The sequence below is a fragment of the Cololabis saira genome, chromosome 9 (genome assembly GCF_033807715.1).
Source record: "Cololabis saira isolate AMF1-May2022 chromosome 9, fColSai1.1, whole genome shotgun sequence".
Taxonomy (NCBI): Eukaryota; Metazoa; Chordata; class Actinopteri; order Beloniformes; family Belonidae; genus Cololabis; species Cololabis saira.
This window is the reverse complement of record NC_084595.1, coordinates 45,603,926-45,628,634: the sequence shown is the minus strand read 5'-3', so window position 1 is coordinate 45,628,634 and position 24,709 is coordinate 45,603,926. Positions and strand designations below refer to the sequence as shown.

Sequence of the window (24,709 nt, the reverse complement as noted above, 5' to 3'; positions counted from 1 at the left end):
TTCCACTGCCTGTTGTAATTGATTGTGTTGTTTGATGTGGACGTGATGACAGGTTTCTTATCAAAGTTAGTTCAGATAAATTTGATCACTCCTGGTCAATCGAAGACAAACAATCCTTTATTATCCAGGAAGAAAAGGAGGAATCCCACTGGTGTAACAAGGAAGGTCTTAGTTCAAAGCCAAGCCGTGCTTTGGTGTCACATAAAACCTGATTGTTAAATATCCATGGGTCCCAGTAATCAATCATTAAAACATGCTGATTAAAGTAAGAGTACTTTTATTTTCAAATGAAATAGCAAAACAGTAAACAGGAAGGCGTGGAGATGACTGGTATCATGGTGGTGTAATCTAAACAAATTATTTATTACTTTCAATTCAATTTTATTTATATAGCGTCTAATACAACAGATGTTGTCTCTAGACGCTTTCCAGAGATCCAGAGACTTTACTGATTCCCAGCACTCACAGACAATTTCTCTGAGTGGGGTTGCTGTAGTTTAATTATTCTGGACTTCCTGAACTTTAGCAGCCACACCAAGGCAGTAGTGAAGTCTGTTATCACCTGAAGAACATGTGGAGGATTAAAGGACTCAGCAGGACTTTATCTTCAGTAGACTGGACTACTGTAACGCTGGTCTCACGGGTCTCCCTAGAACCTCCATCACCAGCTGCAGTTAGTCCTGAACCTGCTGCCCAGGGACCAGAGTCCTCACTGACACCAGGAGACCCGAGTCCTCACTAAGACCAGGAGACCCGAGTCCTCACTAAGACCAGGAGACCAGAGTCCTCACTAAGACCAGGAGACCAGAGTCCTCACTAAGACCAGGAGACCAGAGTCCTCACTGACACCAGGAGACCAGAGTCCTCACTAAGACCAGGAGACCAGAGTCCTCACTAAGACCAGGAGACCAGAGTCCTCACTAAGACCAGGAGACCAGAGTCCTCACTGACACCAGGAGACCAGAGTCCTCACTAAGACCAGGAGACCAGAGTCCTCACTGACACCAGGAGACCAGAGTCCTCACTAAGACCAGGAGACCAGAGTCCTCACTGAGACCAGGGACCAGAGTCCTCACTAAGACCAGGAGACCAGAGTCCTCACTGAGACCAGGGACCAGAGTCCTCACTAAGACCAGGAGACCAGAGTCCTCACTGAGACCAGGAGACCAGAGTCCTCACTAAGACCAGGAGACCTGAGTCCTCACTGAGACCAGGAGACCTGAGTCCTCACTAAGACCAGGAGACCAGAGTCCTCACTGAGACCAGGAGACCAGAGTCCTCACTAAGACCAGGAGACCAGAGTCCTCACTGAGACCAGGAGACCAGAGTCCTCACTAAGACCAGGAGACCAGAGTCCTCACTAAGACCAGGAGACCAGAGTCCTCACTAAGACCAGGAGACCAGAGTCCTCACTAAGACCAGGAGACCCCCCTCCTCACGATTCTGCACACAGTGAGTGCATGAATCTATACATTTATTTGAATATACAAAGATTACATGGAACATGTCATATATGGTTTTCCGAACATTTCCCTTATCACCACCATGCACCGTTATTAGTTCAGTTATAGTTAATCTTTAGAACAATTTATTTGTAAATTCCCATTTGAGATATATGTCCTTTGAAATACATTTTATTGCATGTTTCAAAGACGTATGTTTTATAAAACATACAATAAATGCTACTAGTGAAAGCAATTAGAACATAGTTTCAGATGTTTCAATTCTTGGTATTTTATATTGATGACTTTAGGTATCTGAAACAGTGATTTACATTAGAACGAAATCAATTTATACTTTACTACACTCATTATATGTGACATACATTTTATGATTAAAATCCCCATAAAAGAACCAAAGATAAAAATGCAAAGTGGATATGGATTTTAACTTCACTGCTACACAACAGTGTCAAACAAAAACACCCAAAGTAAAAGCCCTCAGGCATCAAAAACTAGATGACTGGTGAAAGAGTCTGAACATTAATCCCTCTTCGGTCTTACTGGACCAGAAGTTTGGCCGTCGATGGAGGTCAGCTGGTCTGAAGCGCCGCTCCTGTGGACTCTTGAGTCTGTAGAAGGAGAAACATGGATGGAATGAGTCACCCAAGCTGTATTTCATCCACAATACTATACAGTTATGAGAAAAGGGGGAGATATTCACCATAGGGATGTGTCTGTGCGCTGAGTGGTCCCACTGAGATGCTTGTAGAGTCATGATGGGATGCATCCCTCTGAAATCGCCTGTGGTGATCCAGGTTGCAGCGCTGCACGAAAACAACATTAGGTTGCTCCTGGTCCATCACCTCATTACACTGTAGGCATATCAGCTAGTACTTACAGCTGTGCAGTTGCTGTTTCTCAGAAGACACAAGTGGACGTTACAGTGAATGTAAATGGATGAATAGTTAGTAAAGCTGAACATGTTGAAGGAGAAATGGGCCACGGTGGAGATGCCATTCTGTAACAGCTTCACTGTACCGTCTTCTGGATTAGGACACCTGTTACATGGTTACAGTGACAACAGTTAGAACGTGAGCAGGCAGACGGTAGAGAGGTAAGAATGTTAAGACTGGCATGAAGGTTGGATGGAGTTAATGAGTAGAGAAGAGATTTGTTTTTATTACTCTGCAATAATGAGATCCCAGCGGACAGGGTAGTTTGCAACGTTGACTGGCGTGGCCCAGCATGAGTCTAGGAGGGTGGAGATCTGCCGTCCGTCTACTCCATCTGTTCGCACCTCCACGTAAATCCTCTCATCCACCTCCATTTCTATGTTACCGTGGCTGCTGTAAGGTATAAGGAAGCTTGGGTCCTGGAAGGGGATCATTCTAATATGATATAAACCATTGCCAACTGGAAGTTTCTTCCTCAGTATGCTGTAAAAACACAACAAAAACAACGCAATGAGTAAACCTTTCCCTCTCACCGTTAATGTGGCAGACTTGAGAATATTAGACATTACAAAGCTATAATGGTGTGTATTAATGTCTTTAAGTGAGCGTTCAGAATAAGGATTTAGGCAGTTCCAAAAGAAGTGAACCACCCAGAGGAGATGGTGTTTTTACCTCTCCACAGGGCTGATGCCCACATCCATAGACAAGGCCTGGCTCAGAGGGAATTCACAGCAGAAAAGCAGTTGGAGGCTTCTCTGGCGACTTATTACATCTCCATGACGGTCCACGTCGGCCTGGATGGTGTTCTCATACATGAAATGGGTTCCATTGCTCTAAACATTTTAAATAATAGTGTAAGTTAATGATAGAAGCATTAAGGCTGCAATAACGTTATGCAAGTCTGTGAAATATACCCTGAGGACCGTCCCACACAGGTGGTTGTCGTTGTCGAAGTGGAACACAACCCGTCCGTCCTGAAGCGTCCCATTGCAGGAGTGGTCTCGGAGATGAAGGACATCGGAGTGAAAGCCTTCTTCAAACAGCTGGCAGCGAGACACAGACATGGTGCCCGAACTGCTCTCACAAGTGATGGACGAGTCTGGTTCATGGTGAAAAAAAAAATCATATTCTTGAAGGTTAGCAGTACTTAGCGAAGCTTGCAGGTTTTAAAACAGAGGTGGTGTTGACTAGGGATGGGAATCGAAAACCGGTTCTTGTTGAGAACCGGTTCCCAGTGTTTCAATTGTGAAGTTAATCAAACTTCTGAACTAGTTAGTCCTATTGAAACTATCACATGTTATCAGATGACAGGGCAGCCCTTCCTGAGTTCTGTCAGGGGGGTCGACTGTCCCCACAACTGTCTCATTATTAGCCTGGACCATCTGTTAAAGACCCCCATGAAGTTCCTGTTTTTGTCCAGGAAGGCATTTGACCCCTTGACCTTTGTGTTCTTTTAAAGACTTTAAGCTAAAGATGTCTGTTTGTTTCTTCATACCAAGCCTCTTTAACTGAAAAGTCACATGTGTGACCTTCTAACCTCGATGTCTGTTACCTGTTTTCGTCCCATTGTCCATTCACTGTTCACTGTTCCTAATATGGTAATGTTCCTGTCAAAGTTTCTCAATAAAATCTGATGCAAAGGAGGAGCCAGCGAAGCATTTGTCGAGAGCATCTAAGAGGGCCATGTTGCTCTGCAAGCTCCGACTTTGCTTCCCTTCTGCAGAAGGCCTTAAAAATCATTCTAACAGCCTCTGTGTCTTTCCTTGTTTATGTTATGTTGATTTGGGACCCGACACAATTCCTTGGAATCATTTGCCTTTTTTGCAAACGATTCCCTTATCGATTCCAGTGGGCAATGTGCGCATTCGCGCCCAGCAGGAAAACATCTGGACAAAGCAGCATAAACGCTCGAAAGTTTGGTTACATTTTACCAAAAAGGAGGATTTGCAATGTGGACATTTCAACAAAGGGAGGAAACACTAGCAACATGCAAAAATGTTGAACATGTTACTGGACATTCTTGTGTAATTGCCACAGAATAATTTGTTGTATTTAGTTAATTTCTACAGAAGAATATTTATTTTAATATTATAATTTTATATCTATTTTTAAAACAAATCGAGGAGCCCAAGGCTGGGGACCTCTTTTTTTTGTTCAAAGATATAAAACAAAGTTGATGCTAATCGACCTGTTTGTTCTCCTTTTTTCCAAATGAGAATCGATAAGAGAATCGTTAAAGAATCGCAATCATTAAACAGAATCCAAAATGGAATCGGAATCGGAAAAATCTTATCAATTCCCATCCCTAGTGTTGACAATCTATGGAATACCAATACGTCACAAAGATACTTCATGTAGTTGACAATGTCACCATTCTCCAACAGTGTCTACAGCCAACAACAACACGCCTGCTCTCTAATCACAAGGCAGGGGTTTAAGGGGCTTCCCCTCACCATAGCTTTCGTTGTTGGGCCGGTGGTGGTGTTCATCGCAGAAGCAGCCGTACACACCATGTTTTTCCCCACACCACTCATACTCTGTGCAGTCCAGTGTTTCACAGGGGTCTGACTCCGCTAGAGAAAAACATTACACAAGGACAGAAGCAGTCACATAAAAGAAGGCATGAAGTCCCAAGGAAAGATAAAAATGACAAGTAATGAGCTCTGACAAATAATCTCATTTGACCGGTGGAAACATACCACACTGTAAAGCAGAGCGCCAGTCCGGGATGTTCAACCCCAAAACAGCGCAAGTTCTCTCATAGGCCGAGACAGCAGAGCACAGCATCCCATTGGTTTGAGAGTAGAGACAGAGATCATAGACACAGGAAGTGAAAAATGGCTGTGGGTCAGAGTGTAGGTGACAATCACTGAATGGACCACTGGTGTTTGTGAGGACGCTGCAGAGTTCAGAGTATTCTTCTAAAAAGGGACAATCATTCACATCGTCAGGGTCTTCATCTGTGGATCCACATCTGGAAAAGACAGAGCATGCTGCTATTAGTGTGGCAGAGTTCCAGTAAAACTGCTGAGCTCATCATAGCAGCTCACCCTGGTTGGCTTGTAGAGGACTTCCAGCCGTGACCAAATTCATTGTCATTTAGTGCTCGTGTGCCGTTCGGTAACACTTTGTCATCTGTAGGATCATTGTTGAAGTTCCCACACATCCCGGTGACTCTGTTCTGACAGTGTTGGCCCATTCTGACCAGTAAAGTACTCTGACCGTCAAACTGGACGATGAAGTCAACTGCATCCAGCACTATGTTGCTGCCCTGCCTTAGCACCTGAGCTCCAGTTCCTGCTGCGGCAGGAAGAGAAACCTCACCTCCATTTACCTGGTAGGAGGAGAGGTCAGATGCTTGAACAGGAAGTCAGGACACATATAGAAAGCTGTTCATCTTGAAAGAAGCGTTTACCTTCACTCTCTTGTTGGGTCCAAGCCTCACATGCACACTCTCTGGTTGGTTTGAGAGGTAAATATCCACCGCAGACACAAACGACACAAGGTTGTTGCCACGGTGATTGTTGGTGGCTACTACCTTAAACTGTGTTTCATTGCCGCTGTGGCCTACGCTCTCAGTAATGACGTAAGAGCATGTGCCCTGGAAATGTGCCAGGGCTCCATCGAAGGTGATGTAGTGAGGGTCTCCCCACACGGTGCAAGTGGACATGGCATCGTGACATCCCAGCTGGCCATCCCTGATGGTGCACTGCTGTGCAGGACTGCACGATGCAGGAGAGCAGCGCAGGTCATTGGGGGCGTGACATTCACATCTCTGCGAGCAACCGTCTGTCCAGAAGGACTCACCATCCTGCAGCACAGAAGATGAAGAGTTGCTCTGAGGCTCTGTCACTGTAAAGGATTAGGTCATCGCCTCTCTGGATTTGAGTTTGGCCCAGAGGCAAAGAACTAAGTCATTTCTGAAGTGCTAACATTTTCGTGAAATATTTGATCATCAAAATACTTTGTGAGGTGTAGTGAACAGCAGATACCTGTAATTTGAAGGTACAGAGATAGAGACTGTGCTCCATCCATTATACGTGACACTCAAACCAAAACCTGCGCTGACAAATGTTTGGGATCCACTGGCAAAAATAGATAGATTTCGATTCAACAGAATAGGGAGATTTCTTGTAATTCCATTTACCTGTGGAAGAACAAAAATAAAAGGATGGATTATTTTCTACATTTATTCATTTTGCTTCTATATTCTTATATTACAAGAATATGGGAGAAGGGAAGGATGACATAATCCTATAGAAACATATTGTTTAGAGTGAAAAAGTACAGTGGGACATTTAAATCAGAAACTGTCTCATATATTCAGAAATTCTTCCTTAAAAAGCTTGACTCACCTCTACCATGCCCGGGATGTTTCTAGACATAAGCACTTGGTAGCCCAACACATCAACAAAGACTTCAGCTGTGACAGAAAGTGGCAACCCGTTCAACGCTTCATTCTTCGCTTCCACAGAAAAATGCTGGACCTCATCAGTGGCATTACAAACTGCTGCCAGAACATAGCGACAGGTTCCCTGGAAGTCGTAGGCCCGGCCATCAAAAGTGACGTAGTGAGGATCTCCGGAGGCAGAGCAGGTGCCATGAGGGCTGGGATGGCATCCAAGCTCACCTTCCACCACACGGCACGACTCCTGGGGTCCACAGGACGTGGGGACACACTGGACTGCAGCAGTCATACCATTACAGGTGCACAAGCTCTGACAATGTTCACCATCCCAGAATTGTTCCCCACTTTGCCGATAGCGTCCTTGGTGGTAGCATCCACAAGATGTTGGTCGTACACACTGGTTTCCATTCAGGGCAAAGCCGTCATCACACTGGCACCCGTCCTGACCCAGAGTGTCACAGGTGAAGGGGAAGGATAGGCTTGGGCAGGCAGAAGGACAAGATGTCCCTAAGAGTTCATAATGACTGTTTGAAGGACAGGATAGCTCTACAATAAAACACATTGATAAATAAAACGTAATAGGTTAATTCAAGCAGAAATTGTCATGTGACTGAAATCATGAAATCCAAATGGAGATAAACTGCCTACCACAGCCAGTTGAATTCCTCCACGGTCCCAAGGAAACACCCTTCTGTTGGCACATTAGTGCGTAATCTCGGAGAACCTCACATAGTGTCGATGCAGGATCTCTAGAGCCCCTGAGGATATCCAAACACACATCCACCTGCTCCCGTGGGTCCACCACAGCCCAGCAAGATGTAAAGGGTCCATGATGTGAGCTGAGAATGCCACAGGTCTCACTGGAATTGAAATCGACTGATGAGTTACGGTTCACACTTTCCACACAGTGAGCAGCGAGGGAACCATCTCGCCAACTGTCCCCAAACTCCTGAGAACTGTTGACCACAGTGCCATTGGGTGTAAGGAAGTCATCATGTGGGTGACCATTGTAGTTTCCGCAGAGTCCACCAAGGGAGCCGTTATAGACAGCAGGTGCAGTGACACGCACAAGGTGAGGCCAGACTGTCTGCACAGTTACACCAAAGGCTGTACGCAGGATGACACTGAAAACACTGCTTTGGTAGATTCGGATTCGAGTGGACCCAGGGCTGTAGGGTAGTCTGACCTGCTCACCATCAACCTGCAGGGCATTTAAACAGCTGATGTCAACTATTCGAAGTGACAGACTTTTTTCAGAAGTTGAAAACAAGAATAAGAATATGTTGTTTAAAACACAGTCTCCATGGTGGACATTGCTTTCTCTTATCTTTGTAATCTCTACCTGCTTCCATGTTAAAATGTCCAACTTTGAAGGAGAAATTAAAATATTTACAGTCAGGTGTAAATGGAGCCGATGTCCTTTGACTGGTGACTAGTATAGCTGGTTGTCATCACATTTGTTACTGTTAAGTTTTTATGAAATTGAAAAGAGTTTGACGGGTTTTTCTGTAAGATTCTACACTGGTGGTTTTTCTGTATTTGCAGGGTCAACTCCTGTTTAATGACTAGGCTATTTACTCTTCGTTAAGTGAAGACAATGAAAAAAAACAGATGTTTTAACACTGATGGGTCTCATCCGTTATCTGGGTTGACATCTTAAGTAGGAAGCAATAAACAGGGACATACAGCTGAAGGTCTGATATGTTTGGCAGATGGGGTTGTACAAAGAACACCTCCCTTTTTAGTATAAATACTACTGGATCCATGACCACGGTGTGCATTTCTCTCCTACCTTTGTGGTTTGAGAAAAGTGTTCCTCCGGCCGGAAAACATTGTGCATGATATAATAAAAGCTTGTATTAAATTTGATTCTATTTCACTGGTTTTCTTATGGTGTACCAGACAAACGAACATGAGGATCTTTCATTACCCAGCACTTAATACTGTGTTGACTTCTGAGCATATTGAGCTGTGACTAAAACAGAGCCTTGTTATTCACATTTTTAAAATAAAATGTTCTGTTCTGCTATTACTTGTACTAACAGACCACTGCTACTGGCTGAGGGTTGGTGTGGAAGGGTTTGCGGACAAACCTCAGTGAGGCAGCAGGCAGCTTGTGCTGACTGTGCATTCGCTGAATTTGGCCTGTTGTTTAGGTAACAACACTTGAAATGAGGATGTTTGAACAGATTTGACCAGAATGAATCGAGAGTAAAGCTTGAGTTATGGTTCTGTGTCAAAACGACGCCGTGCCTACGGCGTGTGGTACGCATCGACGCAGACCACACGCCGTTACTGACGCCGTCACTGATGCCGTCACTGACGTGCACCTCCCGAAAATTGTAACTACGCGTCGAGGCGATGCAGACCAAACACAGACCGAGAGGGCTGTGATTGGTTCGCTTAGTAGCAACGCATTTCCGGTTTCCGGTTTGAAGCAGTCGTGAACTCTCAGCGCTCTTTTCTTCGTGTATGTGTAATTTTTTTTGTTTTGGTTTTTTGCACAATAGTTGTCCTTATGGGTGACGGGCCAGACTAAGAGCGGTTCACAAGCCAAACATGGATAAAACAAGAGCAAGGACCGTTACGTCGCCCGGATCGGCGTCACCGGGGCCCCGCCCTGGAGCCAGGCCTGGGGTTGGGGCTCGTAGGCGAGCGCCTGGTGGCCGGGTCTTTGCCCGTGGGACCCGGCCGGGCTCAGTCCGAAACGGCGACGCGGGTCCGCCTTCCAGTAGGCCCACCACCCGCAGGAAGGACCATGGCAGGCCGGTGCATTGTGGGCTGGGTAGCAGTCGTGGCGGGGTGCCTCGACGACCCAATCCCTGGACATCAACCCTCACAGTGGGGACATGGAATGTCACCTCGCTGGGGGGGAAGGAGCCGGAGCTTGTGCGTGAGGTTGAGAGATACCGGCTAGAGATAGTCGGGCTCACCTCCACACATAGCTTGGGCTCTGGAACCCAGCTCCTTGAAGGGGGCTGGACCCTCCACTACTCTGGAGTTGCCCAGGGTGAGAGGCGGCGGGCTGGTGTGGGTTTGGTTATAGCCCCCCAGCTCAGCCGCCATGTGTTGGAGTTCACCCCGGTGAACGAGAGGGTCGTTTCCCTGCGCCTTCGGGTCGGGGATAGGTCTCTCACTGTTGTTTGTGCCTACGGGCCGAACAGCAGTGGGGAGTACCCGGCCTTCTTGGAGTCCCTGGGAGGAGTACTTGATAGTGCTCCAACTGGGGACTCCATTGTTCTACTGGGGGACTTCAACGCTCACGTGGGCAATGACAGTGATACCTGGAGAGGCGTGATTGGGAGGAACGGCCTCCCCGATCTGAACCCGAGTGGTGTTTTGTTGTTGGACTTCTGTGCGAGTCGCAGTTTGTCCATCACGAACACCATGTTCAAGCATAAGGGTGTCCATCAGTGCACGTGGCACCAGGACACCCTAGGCCGGAGGTCAATGATCGACTTTGTTGTCGTTTCATCTGACCTTCGGCCGCATGTCTTGGACACTCGGGTGAAGAGAGGGGCTGAGCTGTCAACTGATCACCACCTGGTGGTGAGTTGGATGCGCTGGCGGAGGAGGAGGTTGGACAGACCGGGCAGACCCAAACGGATTGTGAGGGTCTGTTGGGAACGTCTGGCTGAGCCCTCTGTCAGGGACATCTTCAACTCCCACCTCCGGGAGAGCTTCTCTCGGATCCCGGGGGAGGCGGGGGACATTGAGTCCGAGTGGACCATGTTCTCTGCCTCCTTTGTCAACGCGGCGGCTCGAAGCTGTGGACCGGAAAAGGATGGCATGCCTTCTCCGGGTGGGTGGAGAAGTCCTGCCTGAGGTGGAGGAGTTCAAGTATCTCGGGATCTTGTTCACGAGTGAGGGAACAATGGAGCGTGAGATTGACAGGCGGATCGGTGCAGCGTCCGCAGTAATGCGGTCGATGTACTGGACCGTCGTGGTAAAGAGGGAGCTGAGTCGAAAGGCGAAGCTCTCGATTTACCGGTCAATCTACGCCCCTACCCTCACCTATGGTCATGAACTTTGGGTAGTGACCGAAAGGACAAGATCGCGGATACAAGCGGCCGAGATGAGTTTCCTCCGCAGGGTGGCTGGACGCTCCCTTAGAGATAGGGTGAGGAGTTCGGTCACCCGGGAGGAGCTCGGAGTCGAGCCGCTACTCCTCCACATTGAGAGGAGTCAGCTGAGGTGGCTTGGGCATCTGTACCGGATGCCTCCTGGACGCCTCCCTAGGGAGGTGTTCCAGGCATGTCCCACCGGGAGGAGACCCCGGGGAAGACCCAGGACACGCTGGAGAGACTATGTCTCTCGGCTGGCCTGGGAACGCCTCGGACTCCCCCCGGAAGAGCTGGAGGAAGTGTCTGGGGTGAGGGAAGTCTGGGCATCCCTGCTGAGGCTGCTGCCCCCGCGACCCGGTAACGGATAAAGCGGGAGAAGATGAGAAGATGAATGAGTTGTCCTTATCTCTTTGATTCACTGTGACCGGAAAAAGTCGGATAAACCATTCAGGAAAAGATTGCGAATTAGCGGTCGCGGGGGGAACTGCACCGCGGAGAAATGGAGTGACGGAGAAGTCCGAAGGGTTCACGACGGCGTCACGGTGACGGCGTGTGCTCTGCGTTGGTTTGACGCAGAACCATAATTCAGGCTTAATATTAATTAGCATCATTGGTTAGCATAAGGGGCAGCACGGTGGCTTGGTGATTATCACTGTTGCCTCACTGCAAGAAGGTTCCTAGTTCGACTCCCGGGCCCAGCGGGGGTCTTTCTGTGTGGAGTTTGCATGTTCTCCCCGTGCTTGCATTGGTTCCCTCCGGGTACTCCGGCTTCCTCCCACAGTCCATAAACATGCATAGAAGGTTAATTGATTATTCTAAATAGCCCATAGGTGTGAGTGTGAGTGTGCCTGGTTGTCTGTGTGTATATGTGGCCCTGGGATAGACAGGGAACTTGTCCAGGGTGGACCCCTGCGTGGGCTGGGATAGGCTCCAGCAGACCCCAGTGACACTGCAAAGGATAAAGCGGGTATAGAGATTGGATGGAGGGATGGTTTGCATAAGCTAAGGAAGCCAAGCTAAAATAGCTTATAGAAATAAGCTGATTGTGGCCAGAAACTCTTTCCAGCCCTGATTGTTTGCCAATTTATATCATGGCACAACACAGTGGAAGGAAAGAGACTTCATAGGTCCTCGTGAAAAAAACTAGTGGGTGATCCCAATCAACTGTAAAACCTCCAAAGCCTCTTTTTCCCTGTAATATGTGGCACCACGATGCAAGTGGTCGGAACAAATGGGCCCAGGAAGCTGAATGGAACACGCCCACCGTATGTCAATCAAAATTAGCCATAACTACCAGCACCTTTAGCTGATCCATTTTGGAGAGCTTTGGAGCTGGCAGCAAACGGTTGCAGTTGAATATCTCCTTTTTGGTTTTATTGCTTAAGTCTTGATAGAAAATTAGGGCCTTATATATGTGGCGGAAAATACTTTCATGACATTTAGACACATTTATCTTGCACACTTATCGCGCACTTGAGTCATTTACCTTAACTCTGCTGCTGGTTCCCATCTCAATGGTGACTTGTGTCCCCTCTGCCTCAAACTTCAGAACATGTGCAAATCCCTGCTGTCCTCTTGGGACTTTCTCTGCAGTCACCATAAAGTGTGGGTGATCAGACAATCCCATAACTTTGGCAAGGGTCAGTCGACAAGCCCCAGGATATTGGTATGTCACTCCATCAAATGTTTGATATGACCCAGGGCCTCTGATCCAGCATGTAGCGTAGCTGTTGGGTCTGCATCCTCTTTCTCCATCCTCCACCTGGCATGATTCATGTGGGCCACAACCATGTGAGTTGCATGTCATGGAGCCATAACTGCAGCTACAACGCCTCCCACAGTCCTCATCTAGTATGACAGTCTCTCCAGAGCGATAGTAGCGACCCTCAAAGCTGCAGCCACACTCATAATGAGGGACACAGACGCCACCACTAAGGATGTAGCCTGTATTACAGACACAGCTCTCTAGATCAGGGAGAGAACAGTTGTTGGCAGAATTCGGGTTGACACAGGTGCAGGGGTGGACTGGCCATCGGGCATACCGGGCATTTGCCCGGTGGGCCGATGGTGATTTTGGGCCGGGCCGGGCCGGCCCAAAAAAAAAAAAAAAAAAAAAAAAAAAAAAAAAAAAAAATGTTTTTTTTTTTTTTTTTTTTGGGCCGGCCCAAAATCACCATCGGCCGGCCCGATTTTGGGCTGGCCGATTTTTTTATTTTTTTTGGCCCGGGCAGGCCCATCGGCCCATTTGATTTTGTTTTTTACCTGACAACAACTGGTACCACTGGCCGATTGGTTATGATGAGTTAGATTGGTTATGGGCTGAAGTCTCGCGCCCCAAGGGGCCTCGCGCCCCAAGGGGCCTCGCGCCCCAAGGGGCCTCGCGCCCTGGGCCGTTTTTTTTTTTTTTTTTTTTTTCAAATTCTGTTTTTTTTTTCAATTTTTTTTTCGTTTTTTCCCTTATAAATATCAACATTCACGTTCCATCACAGACCGAAATGTGTACTAGTCTGTGCATATCAATAAATATATGTGCAATGATGCGCGTGTCTGTTGTTCAGTACAACTGCGTCAAACCAAGCGCAGACACAAGGTGCTCTGATCCAGACGGGTGGAGTTGGAACAAACTGTCACACAATGTCGAGAGAACGAGACAGAATCAGGAAATTTCCATCAGGGGATGAAAAAAGAAAAAAAACTAAAGAAAATGGAAGAGTTTAATGCCTCTCTGAAAGGCTTGTTTGATAAATTTGTTACAAAAATCACCGATCCAACCGGGTCTCAAGCAGCCGTGGGGCCCCGCGTCGAGGCAAGCCAAATGATGATGAGGCAGGGGAAGGTATCCAGTATTTTGCTAATGTGAGAGTTAAAATTGCGCATATCCGATCCCGATCCGACCCGAAAAACCCAAAAAATTTCGCGCGCGCTCGCTACGCTCACGCGCGAGGCCCCCCCCCCAGCCTGAAAATCACAGGACTTATCTGTGGTGGTGAAAGAAGTCAGTATGAATTTGAAAGATGTGTGAGCATCCCTTCATGATAAACAGAGGGGGAACGCATTCTGACAGCAGTATTTCACGCTGTCAGAATGCGTTCCCCCTGTTTAAAATGGGTTAATATATCATTGTAGATATCTGAAATGTTCTTTTTGACTAGGAACAATTGAATTACAGATATCTGCAACACATATCCAGTCTAGCTATTAAATGTTAAAACGGCTTGCCATACAAGTTTGCTGGTCTACTCAGAAACAGTACTAAGTACATCTATAACGGGACTGGGGGGGATGGTGTAGGTTTAGGTTTATTAGACAAGAACATGCACACCAACAAGACAGTGTACAAGCGGTGTCACAAGAACGTTTGTTTTCATTCATAGGCTTCATTTTCTTTCCATCAATACCTGGTGGGCCGGTCTAGGCTCAAAATGCCCGGGCCGATTTTTTGTCCCAGTCCAGCCCTGCACAGGTGGATGGACATCCCGAGGCGTGGGACTCAAAATGGCTGTTAGCTGGGCAGGGGATTTCTGGAAGAAGGAAAATATTATTATTCTCTACATTTTCATAAAGATATAAGTGTTTAATTTAAGCTATATTTTGAACAACTGACGTACCACAGAAGCCAGATCTCCTCCAGTTTGGTAGTTGGACACCATTTTGTTGACATTGACTTGCGTACACATTTAAGGCTTGACAAAGAATGGGCTGGTACCCTCCACCAACACACAGATCGTAAAGACAACTTTCCATATAGGTTTGAGGGGGCAGTAGTTGGTGACATACAGCGAAAGGTCCAGAACTGTTCCGGAGGATACCACAGTGGGCACCATTGCTGTATAATGCTGTCTCATCTGCAGTACAGACAGCACAGTCCAGACCTCCACACTGGGCCTCACAACCAGGCTCATCATCACCAGCTGCTTGCCAGCTGTTGGCAAAAACCACATCAGAGCTCACGACCTCTCCCTCACGGGTTCTGAAATCATCGTCAGGGTCATCATCGAAGTCTCCACAGAGACCACATGTTGCGTTCTGATAAGTGTAGGGCAGGCTGATCCGGACATAATGGTTTGTGTCATACGATACCATCAGGCCAAAATCGGTGCTGACTGTCACAGTAAAACCGGACTCATAAACCTGGACTGTGCCGTTATTGAGGTAGAAGGGGGTGGATGCAAAGTTTCCATTAACCTAGAAGCAAACCAGCAGGTTAGTTAACTCAGCAAAAACACTATTGGTTTACATTAAACAAACAGAGTTAGCCACACTCAAATTCACTGACCTTAGCTCTCCCTGAATGTCCTTTGACAAGCTCAATGGTTTCATTATAGACATACACTTTCACCAATCGCGTCCAAGAAACACGAGTGCTGCCTCGGTGCTCGTTCTTACCCTCTACTCGGTAATAGGGCAGCGAATTGTGACACTGCTCTGAAAGAACGTAAGTGCAGGTGCCCTGAAAGTGAAACACTGAGTTATCGAAGGTGTAGTAATGTGGATCACCACTGATGGTGCAGGTGCGTCTCTGCACTGTCTGGCAGGAGTAATGGAAGGACGTTTCCGTGCAGATTTGGGAAAAAGAGCAGGGCTGGTAGGAACATTGCAGGCCTGCTGAGGTGCACGTGCACTTCTGTGTACAGGTCCTGTCACTCCAGAAGGAATCCCCCAGCTGCACAGGTTGCCCTTAAAAAAAGTCAAAAGATAAGCTCAGTCTAAGGCACAGATTTGGTGTGCTAATTAGGCACTGTGCACAGTAACATGGATTGAAACATTTCATGGTTGTCCTGGGATATTTATGTCGGGAGAGTGTTGTGTAATTTATGATAGAATTGAAACATTTCGATTAAATGTCCTCTGTATTATGCAGCTATTAGGTTATAATATGTTCAAATGCTGACATATGCAGAGTGAAAACATGTAAAATTAAGGTTCTGTTGAGTCTGTTGGGCCAGTGGAAGAACTGTAAGGAATATTAGCAGTGGTGGCTGGTGATAAAAAAATTGGGGGGGCGGGGGGGCGGGGGCGAGTGGGGATTACAACACAACTATAAACTCTACTTGAACATAAAATGTTTACATAGTATATACATATACTACATATACATGTAGCATATTTTACATAAACATATTTAAAAAATTTCAAGTAACAAAATAACATATTTGAACAATTTTTCAGATTTTTTCAGTTATTATATAGAGATATTGACAGATATTGTCTGAAAAATGGTTCAAATATGTTATTTTGTTATTTGAAAAATTTTAAATTTGTTTTGTTGATGAGAAAATATGTTTCTCTATTTTTCTTATTTTTGTGAGGGATATATATATATATATATATATATATATATATATATATATATATATATATATATATTGTTTTTTGGCACTACCTTGTTCTCTATAGCTGATATAACATGAATTACACTTATGTGGGATCAATAAAGTTCTTATTTTTGCCATCTCAGAAAATTAAATATATTATATTTGGTGCCTAACTGTTTCCCAAGTATATTAATGCGTGTGTGAATGAATAAATGAGACGTAAAACGTACATTTCTTTGTAGAAAGGCGCTTTATGAAAATAAGTCCATTTACTTATATTAGTTTACAGCGCAGTCTTGCCACATCCAATATGGCGGCGACGTTAACGTATTGCAGCAGCTCCATGGGGCGATACAGATACATGTCTATGGCTGTGACTCAGTTTGTAGCGAGTGACAGATACAGTCGCGCGTCTACACTGTCAGGGGTGTGACTTTGATTGACAGCTCAGATTGGATAAAGAATGACAGAAAACACACTGATTGGCCACGGGCGCAGAGAGCTGCGTCCGGAGGAGAGTCTTTGAGTAACCAATTAGAGACCAGCATGAAGTCACATGGAAGAAAAGTTTAAGAACATGCAAGTGTTCATTTGGCTGGCGCCCCTCACCATTGAAACCTATGTATTTCTGTCTGCACATAAAACAACTCTGAATAAACCCAGTATGGGATGGGAAGGCTTGAGTGCACAGATGTGATCATTACTTTTTATTACATAATTTATGTGTACTGTGTCTATATATTTTTTTATTTATTTTTTTCCCTGTAATTTTAATGGGGGACGGCGCCCTAGCGCCCCCTATTGACAAGCCGCCACTGAATATTAGTTCTACATTGGCCCCAACCCTGAAGTAGGATGGTTGGTGCTTGGGTTAACTTGAGGTTAACTTGAGGTTAACCCGGCATCACTTGTCATAATGAATACATACATATTTACCAACAGCAAGTGTTTAAGAACAGCCTGAGACTTACCAATGAAGGTGCAGCCTGTTGAACCATGGTCGACCTGAAAGGCCCAACGACCAGGTACATTGATGTTGCTGGTGTGGCTGAAAACAGAGTTACTGCCTGTTGCAGCATGAGAGAATGATCCGGGGATAGAGAAATGGTGATCGGAGTTTATGGTATCATAGCCAGCCTGCAAATTAAAACATTAACAAATGCAGTTATTCACAGTCACAACAAATAGTTGCCCATAAATCAACTGTAATGGTTCTGACCTGTACATTACGAGAAGTATTGGCAATTATCCCGTAGTTCATGAACACAAATGAGTACTGGCCTCCAGAGATTAATACCGCTTGCACAGTTGTCCTCTGGAAAAGATCAGTTCATTTTTTGATCCAAACAATAATTTACATGTATTCAGATGAAATACATATTTGCAATTTTGTTTTGAATTCGTTTTTTGATGTCTTTAAATCAAAGGCCGTCATATTTCAAGAAGTACTTTATGTGGGCAACACTAGGTCATGTTGACTTACTGTTCCTGTAGTTGGGAAGTAGGCCACCTCATACCATGTTGCCACAAAGACCCAGGTGGCATGGAAGTTGATGTGTGGGAAGTAGGAATTAATGTCCTGTGTGGCTTGTTGGAGAACACTGCCACTGGTATATTGGTTGTATAATACCTGACCATTTGCCCTATTGTCCAAATCTGTCCAGAATGGTGAAATGAAGTCTCTTGGTCCATGTAGTGGGAACCTTTGAGGACTAAATGTCCTCAGTGGACCGTCAAATGTTATATGTCCGTTGTGATTAACCTGGAATAAAATGAGCAGATGGAAACATTCCTTTCACTAATGGCAATTTCTATGTACACTCACCAGCCACTTTTACAAACAGTCCAAACAGTCTTTTGGCTCTCTGTGAAGGTGACGCTTTTCCTCTCCGGCTCCCTCCTATATCCGCCCAGCTGCTGCTCTCTGTCTTGTGTTGTATTTTTAATCTATTTTGGAGCCTTTCTCTGCATATCTTTGAAAAATGTTCAAACATGGATCTGGTCAGATGGTCTCTCAACGCAACTGAGCAAATTTTCTCAACGAGGAGATAGGGCAGAAGGGAGTCTTCCTGCCCCGACAGGACGTTTGTCGCCTCCTGGTGGAGGGTTGTGTGTCTGTCTACCCCGTCGGTCGAGGATGTTGAAGATGTCTACATAACTAGATTTTTGATAACAGGATTTCTGCTTTTTGGAGTTGGCGATTACCTGGCATATCGACAATTCAATTCAATTCAATTTTATTTATATAGCGTCTATTACAACAAAAGTTGTCTCCAGACGCTTTGCAGAGACATAAACCCCTGAGCAATTATTACATAAACAATGGCAGGTAAAAACTCCCGTAGTGGGAGAAAAGCCTTAAGCCAAACAGTGGCAAGAAAAACTCTCCTTTAGGAGGGAAGAAACCTGGACCAGGACCAGGATCATAAGGGGGGACCCTCCTGCCGAGGGCCAGACTGGGGGTCAGGGACGTCAGCAAGCACACAGCAGGCAGGTGGAAGCAGCAGCGGGATGACCGGGGGTGGGGACCGCAGGCCAGCACGCAGCTCCCGAAGCTCCGGCCCAATCAGCAAGCCCCAGGTTAGGTTCAGGGTCGGGGAAAGGTTGAGACGGGGCAGGGCCAGGGAGAGGAGTCTTGACGGACAAATCTCTCCCCCGCCTGTCCGGGCCGTTACCCTGCCCCTCTCATTCCCACACTGCAGGTTCCAGTGTTGTGCATTCAGAGATGCTCTTCGCAAGGGCGTAGGTTTGCATAGGGACGGTCGGGAAATAACACTACCAACTTTTCAGGGGGCTCAAATTGTCCCCACCAACTTTTAAGCAACCTTATTTGCATTATATAATGAGTTCAGATATATAGGTAATTTAGATTGCCTTCCCAAATGTTGTAACTCCCGCACACTCACACAGCCCCGACAGAAATCATGCCGCCCCTTCGAAGAGGAGGGATATTCAGAGTTTTTTTCAGCCAGCAGCAGCAGCCGCTGTAAGTAATGTAAAAAGACGTCAGTGACTCAGTGCAGTGTTGTGGAGGTGGAACACGCCACTAATTTTGCCACTGAAAGTCCGACCTGCAGGTTGCTCTGTACATACCAATCAGCGTGGATTTGAGCGCACATGAGGGAGCACAACACTCCTCTCTGTTTCCTCCCTCAAATACATATGTTTGAATATGATAATGAAGATAATTATCCATTAAAAACCGCTCATCTTAACAAGAAATTTGGAAAAACAGGTAGGCCTGGAAAAAATGATTTATTTAGGGTATTTCTTCCGATTTCAGCTGCAATGCATTATGGGTAATGTTGTTCTTTGCAGCCCAAAGGAGCTTTCATTTTTTGTTGATTTTGGCTGTGCTTGTGGACAAAAGCAGTAGTGTTTAACCTGAAGGAAGGTTCCATTTTTATTTATTTTTGTTTTTTTCAGTTATATTTAATTTATTTATTTAGACAGACAATGTTGAGTGGTCTTAAGACAAATGTTTATTTTTTGCATTCTGGATAGTTAAGAGATTATTAATAAGTACACTTAATACATTTATTGTGTATGTTAATATAATTTAAGTTATGTTCAAATATTGCAATTTAAATGCTAATAAAATACTGGAATATTCTGGAAGTTTTCAAAATGTTTCTTTAGTAGTTTTTGAAAACAAAGTTTTGAATCGAACCGTGTATCAGGTGAACCAATAAACATGAAAGTTAGTATAAGTCAATACAGATTTATTTTGCATTGATCATTTAGCCTATCAATTAATTAGGTCCATATTCATGACAAATGTAGCCCTGACCCCCGTTCACCCAATCTGTTTGGTCTTATTAATGTCCCGTCCCCAGCAAAAAGTGTACATGCAGGTTATGCTGTTATATCGTCCCTACCAATGTTGGACCAAACCTACGCCCCACCAGCAGAGGATGCTGCACCATGTACAAAAGAGAAAAAAAATAAAAATAAATTCAGAAACGTTGGCAGCTACTCTGGCTATTACGTGGCTACCTTAAGTTGTAAGCTCAGCTTGGTGGAAATTGACCACAAATTCGGCTGTTTGGATTTGCCTTTTTGAAATGTACGAGAGACTTTTAAGGGAGACAGAAATTAAATGGAATCGACCTGACCCAAAACAATTGTTGCTCTCTGAATTGGCTCCCCGGCTGGCCAGCCGTGGCAGGCTGGATATCTCAATCTCCCTGGATGTTATGCTATCAAGATGCTCTGAGTTCACGGACTTATTTACTCATACAAACACACACACACACACACACACACACACACACACACACACACACACACACACACACACACACACACACACACACACACACACGCACAGCCATAAACACACTCCTTAATTCACCGCTTCTGTAACGCCCCGCCCCTGCTTAATTTTTACATACATAAGTGCCATTGTACGTTCGTCCAAAATAGACGAAAGGTCTTTCCAGGTCAATCCTTGGTGAACTTCCATCATCTGATCGAGAGCTTGCAGTCCCATTTATTGGATAAAGAGGTCCTGAAGAAACAAAATTAAGACACATAGGCTATTGGTCTCAAATAGGACTATGCAATAATTAGTGCTCAGCAAACCTATACCATAGAATCAGGTCCAAAAGTAGTGTATTTGGGGAAAAGACAGTGTTTTTATGATGTCGCCTTTATAACTTCAATGAATTTGAAAGAAAACATCTAAGATGTGATGAAAGTGTATACTTTCAGCTCTAATTTATCTAAGAGGTTTCACAAAAGTACAGCAAATACCATTTAAGTGTTACATGTATTTTAAGCAAAGTGCCTCAATTTTCAAAGGACGAGAACGTTTTAATAAAGGAAACTATTTGCTTTTGATGCAAAGAAAAATTAAAAGCTGTTTTTTAAAACATAATAAGTCAAACAAGGTGCATCCATTCTTAGGTATACCCTGAATGGCTTCCAGTGGAACAGGTTCACTGGTGTTCATTTATAATGAGACGGCTGACAGAAAGATAAAATCTGAGGTGTATAAGGTCATAATCGCGTCTCACATCCAGCCAAATGTAACAAAACTGATACGACGGCACCTCAGTACAGTTGGACAATGGCCCTAACTATACTTTGAATGCACCTCAAGATATTTTGAAGGAAAATAAATTGATATTCTTCAATGTCCAAGTCAGATGCCCTGTATATTAGTATATTAGTATATAAAACATGTCCCTATACCCTTAAAAACTGAAATCTAAATAAACATTTCAATGATATTAGCTGCAGAAAACAATTTCTAATTTGAATCCAGTCAAAGAGAAAACAACTGTTTACCTACGCAAAAATTTAGATTGAATGATTAAGAAGTACATTTTAATTCTGATGTTTTTTTCTTGACTGAACACAACTGAAAAGGTTAAATGTCAACTGACCTGGATCCTGGCCAGCCACTCCACCTATTAAGATAAACACATTACTGCATAAACATCTGAGACAGTCAATAAAACGCTCACAAGCAAGTGAATTTGAAATGCATCGAAGCAAATGGAAGAGATTAAAATGGGTAAAATACTTACCTATCACTGACAAAAGCAGCACAAGCAGTGGGATTTTATTTTCCATTTCTGAAATATCAAAAAACAAAAAAAAGAAAATCTGTCAGCCTCACTAATAAAAACAAAATGTTAAGCCCTCTGAGAGATTCAATCATACCTTGATCTTGATGGAAATTAAAATGTTTAAACCAAAGAAACATATTACCGCCTCATGTGCCTCTTTTGTTCACTGATGATGTTCACGTCTGATGTTTATTTAAGTTTTTTTATTTAGCTTTTAATTTTCAAGAAAATGTCCCATTGAGATACAAGATCTCTTCCTCCAGGGAGTCCTGATGGGAAAAAGCCGAGCAGCAAGAAGACTTTATACAGTAAAAGTTGACACAGTTCCAATAATATTTAGTTTTTCCAGTCAGGTGAAATTAGTTGCCACCCCATTCCAATCATTCCACAAGGCTGGCAGGTATTACCTTATCTTTAGTTTCGTTTTACTTTTTTTTTTACATCCTAGATCACCAATAAGGTTTTTATTGTGAATATGTTCAATTATTCAGCCTGGGATATAGTATTTTTAAGAGTACATTAACATAAGTGATACTGAGGCGGCATCGAAAAGGCCTTATTCATCTGATAAATAACAAAAAAAAAAAAACATGTACAGGATGAAAGGCACTTGTTTATGGTTTAATTTTACTGCATCATCAAGAAGTACATCAGGTTGGAGAAAACAGCTAATATTTTTAGCAGTTTTGTTAAATTTGTACTGGCTCAACTGGCCAAAATTGATGTTTGCCAGCTCAACTCAGAGGCAAAAAATGTTTTATACCGTGTGTGCTTCAACAAATTGCCATGCCAATTAACTGTGTTTAGAATCTAACTGATGAAAGTCACACCCATTGTGAGATTATAGTCGTATAGGTAAATCATTTTTGACTTCAAGCTGTGTACCTTTATTCCGATTCACTCCCTTTCCTCCCACTTGAACCCCTCTTCATCCTCCTTCTCCACTTCCTACTCCCTACTTCCAATACTGTTTGGGGACCAGTTGCTTTATGGACACACACACATAGGTTTTAGATTGTTTGGGGATGGCTCAAGTTATGGGGATGCATGCATACATTTCATACTGACCAAGACCACTCCCAACTTAAAAATAACTAACACAGATTATGCTAATTACTGACATAACTGGTGTAATGCCAAAATGTGTAAGCAGGTTTGTATCTTCCTAACACGTTAGCATGCTAATGAGCTAATGTAAATAGCATAATGCTACTATCTTTTTATTTTTTAAATAGTTTTTTATCCCCCAGTTTTTTCCCATTATAGCCTATCACCCAGTGCTCCTACCTAAGCTACAGTCCTGGGGCCTCATCTATAAAGCTTGCTTGCGCAGAAAAAGCGCCTGAAAGTTGCGGAAGCCGCCATCTACGCAAAGCCTCGGATCTAAAAAGAAAAAACTAACCGAAAAATCTGCGGATCCCTACGGCAACCCTCACCCTCCCGTAAGAATCTACGTTTTTCACAATTGTTTAAACACATTTATTGGAACATCAGACACAATGTGCACAACCTGAAACTCATGTTTCAGGTGGCTGAACCAATCCTGCTGAACTCCAAGTACATTTACTGCTCTAGACTCAAATTCCCATTCCATACCACACATTTCTCACAACACTACACACAATTCCCAATATCCTGCACACTCTTCCTGGATTCCCTCTCTTGCTGTTCACACAGAACACACAGTCAATCACATTTCTAAACTCCAAAGGCTGTTGTGTAACATGCAATCAGCAATTTGCCATTGAATTCATATTCATTGATGAAGCGGGGTTCAACCTTGTAAAAAGAAGTCGCCGAGGGAGGAATATCATCGGCCAGCGTGCCATCACAGAGGTCCTGGCCAACGTGGAGGGAACATAATGTGTGCTGCCATCAATCACCACGGCGTCCTCCATCACCACGCCACCCTTGGCCCCTACAACACTGCACTTCTTCTAGCATTCCTGGACCTGGACCTGGGCTCTACAATATCATTGTCCAGACAGACCAGATGGAGGACACAGAGGTGGTCAGGTTCGTTGTTATCTGGGACAATGTCAGTTTCCACCGGGCTGCTCTGGTCCATGAGTGGTTCAGGGTCCATCCAGAAGTTGATGTCCTATATCTCCCTCCATACTCTCCCTTCCTCAACCCAATTGAGGAGTTTTTCTCTGCCTGGAGATAGAAGGTATACGAGAGAAATCCTCAGACACGGATCCCACTGCTGCAGGCCATGGAGGATGCATGTGGCGATGTCACTGCTGAGGCCTGTCAAGGCTTCATGCAGCATTGTAGGAGATTCTTGCCCCGCTGCTCGGCCAGGGAGAACATTGCCTGCGACGTGGATGAGGTCCTGTGGCCATCCAGGGATGAAAGGCAGGATGCAGCCTAATACTTTTGTTCTGTTTCTATTTTATTTCAAGTTTTCATCCACAGCTTGCTCTGATGTCCAGTGGACTGCATATTTTGAGTCCAAATACTGTAAAATATTATTTCTTGTTACAGTAAAGAATTGTGTGTTGTTTTCTATTTGAGTAGCCTATACATAAGAATACTATATGGTGATATATTACATCAAACAGCTGAAGGTGTAACACTGAGGCATTCATATAGTGTTTTCCATTCATACTATAGTGTCTTCCATTCTGCACATCAGTGTTCAGTGGGTGCTTAGCAATGTCTACTCAAATGATGTATGTGTTTGGCATTTGAGAAGGAAATACCATTTAGTGAAGAGTTAACACTGTTTTGAAGGTAGAGTGTGCTTTTGCAAGAGAAGTGTAGGATTTTGCATTTTGTGTGTGAGTTTTGTAATTTTTGTTTAGTTTTGAGAAAGTGAGGTAGTCTATCAGGAAATGTGTTTAAACAATTGTGAAAAACTGTAAGACACAGGGAACTGGCGACGCATGCAGTGAGGTGGTGAAATGTAGCCAGATACATGTCATACTCCCAGTGACTGAGTCCACATG

At 44.5% G+C, this 24,709-nt stretch overlaps 2 protein-coding genes across 2 annotated transcripts in view; both read right to left on the bottom strand.

Annotated features, from left to right (window-relative positions):
* Positions 1 to 21,584, bottom strand: part of ube2l3b (ubiquitin-conjugating enzyme E2L 3b) — a 189,632-nt gene extending 168,048 nt beyond the window's left edge. Inside the window, exon 1 of the mRNA XM_061729670.1 lies at positions 21,581 to 21,584. The gene's annotated coding sequence lies outside the window, so the exon portion shown is untranslated. The remainder of the gene's footprint in view (positions 1 to 21,580) is intronic.
* LOC133451323 (alpha-tectorin-like) lies at positions 261 to 22,018 on the bottom strand. Its single transcript, XM_061730290.1, has 24 exons — positions 21,853 to 22,018; positions 21,717 to 21,764; positions 21,573 to 21,596; positions 20,577 to 20,692; positions 17,666 to 17,944; positions 17,402 to 17,497; positions 17,154 to 17,319; positions 15,144 to 15,544; positions 14,476 to 15,052; positions 14,331 to 14,388; positions 12,354 to 12,879; positions 7,452 to 8,004; positions 6,751 to 7,349; positions 6,360 to 6,542; positions 5,811 to 6,206; positions 5,446 to 5,729; positions 5,095 to 5,369; positions 4,849 to 4,968; positions 3,310 to 3,494; positions 3,068 to 3,228; positions 2,627 to 2,878; positions 2,341 to 2,500; positions 2,164 to 2,266; positions 261 to 2,071 (listed from the first exon to the last, which is right to left on the bottom strand). The coding sequence occupies exons 1-24, from the start codon at positions 21,893 to 21,895 to the stop codon at positions 1,983 to 1,985; spliced, it is 5,694 nt and encodes a 1,897-aa protein (XP_061586274.1). The 5' UTR covers positions 21,896 to 22,018; the 3' UTR covers positions 261 to 1,982.
* Positions 22,019 to 24,709: the final 2,691 nt, after the last annotated feature.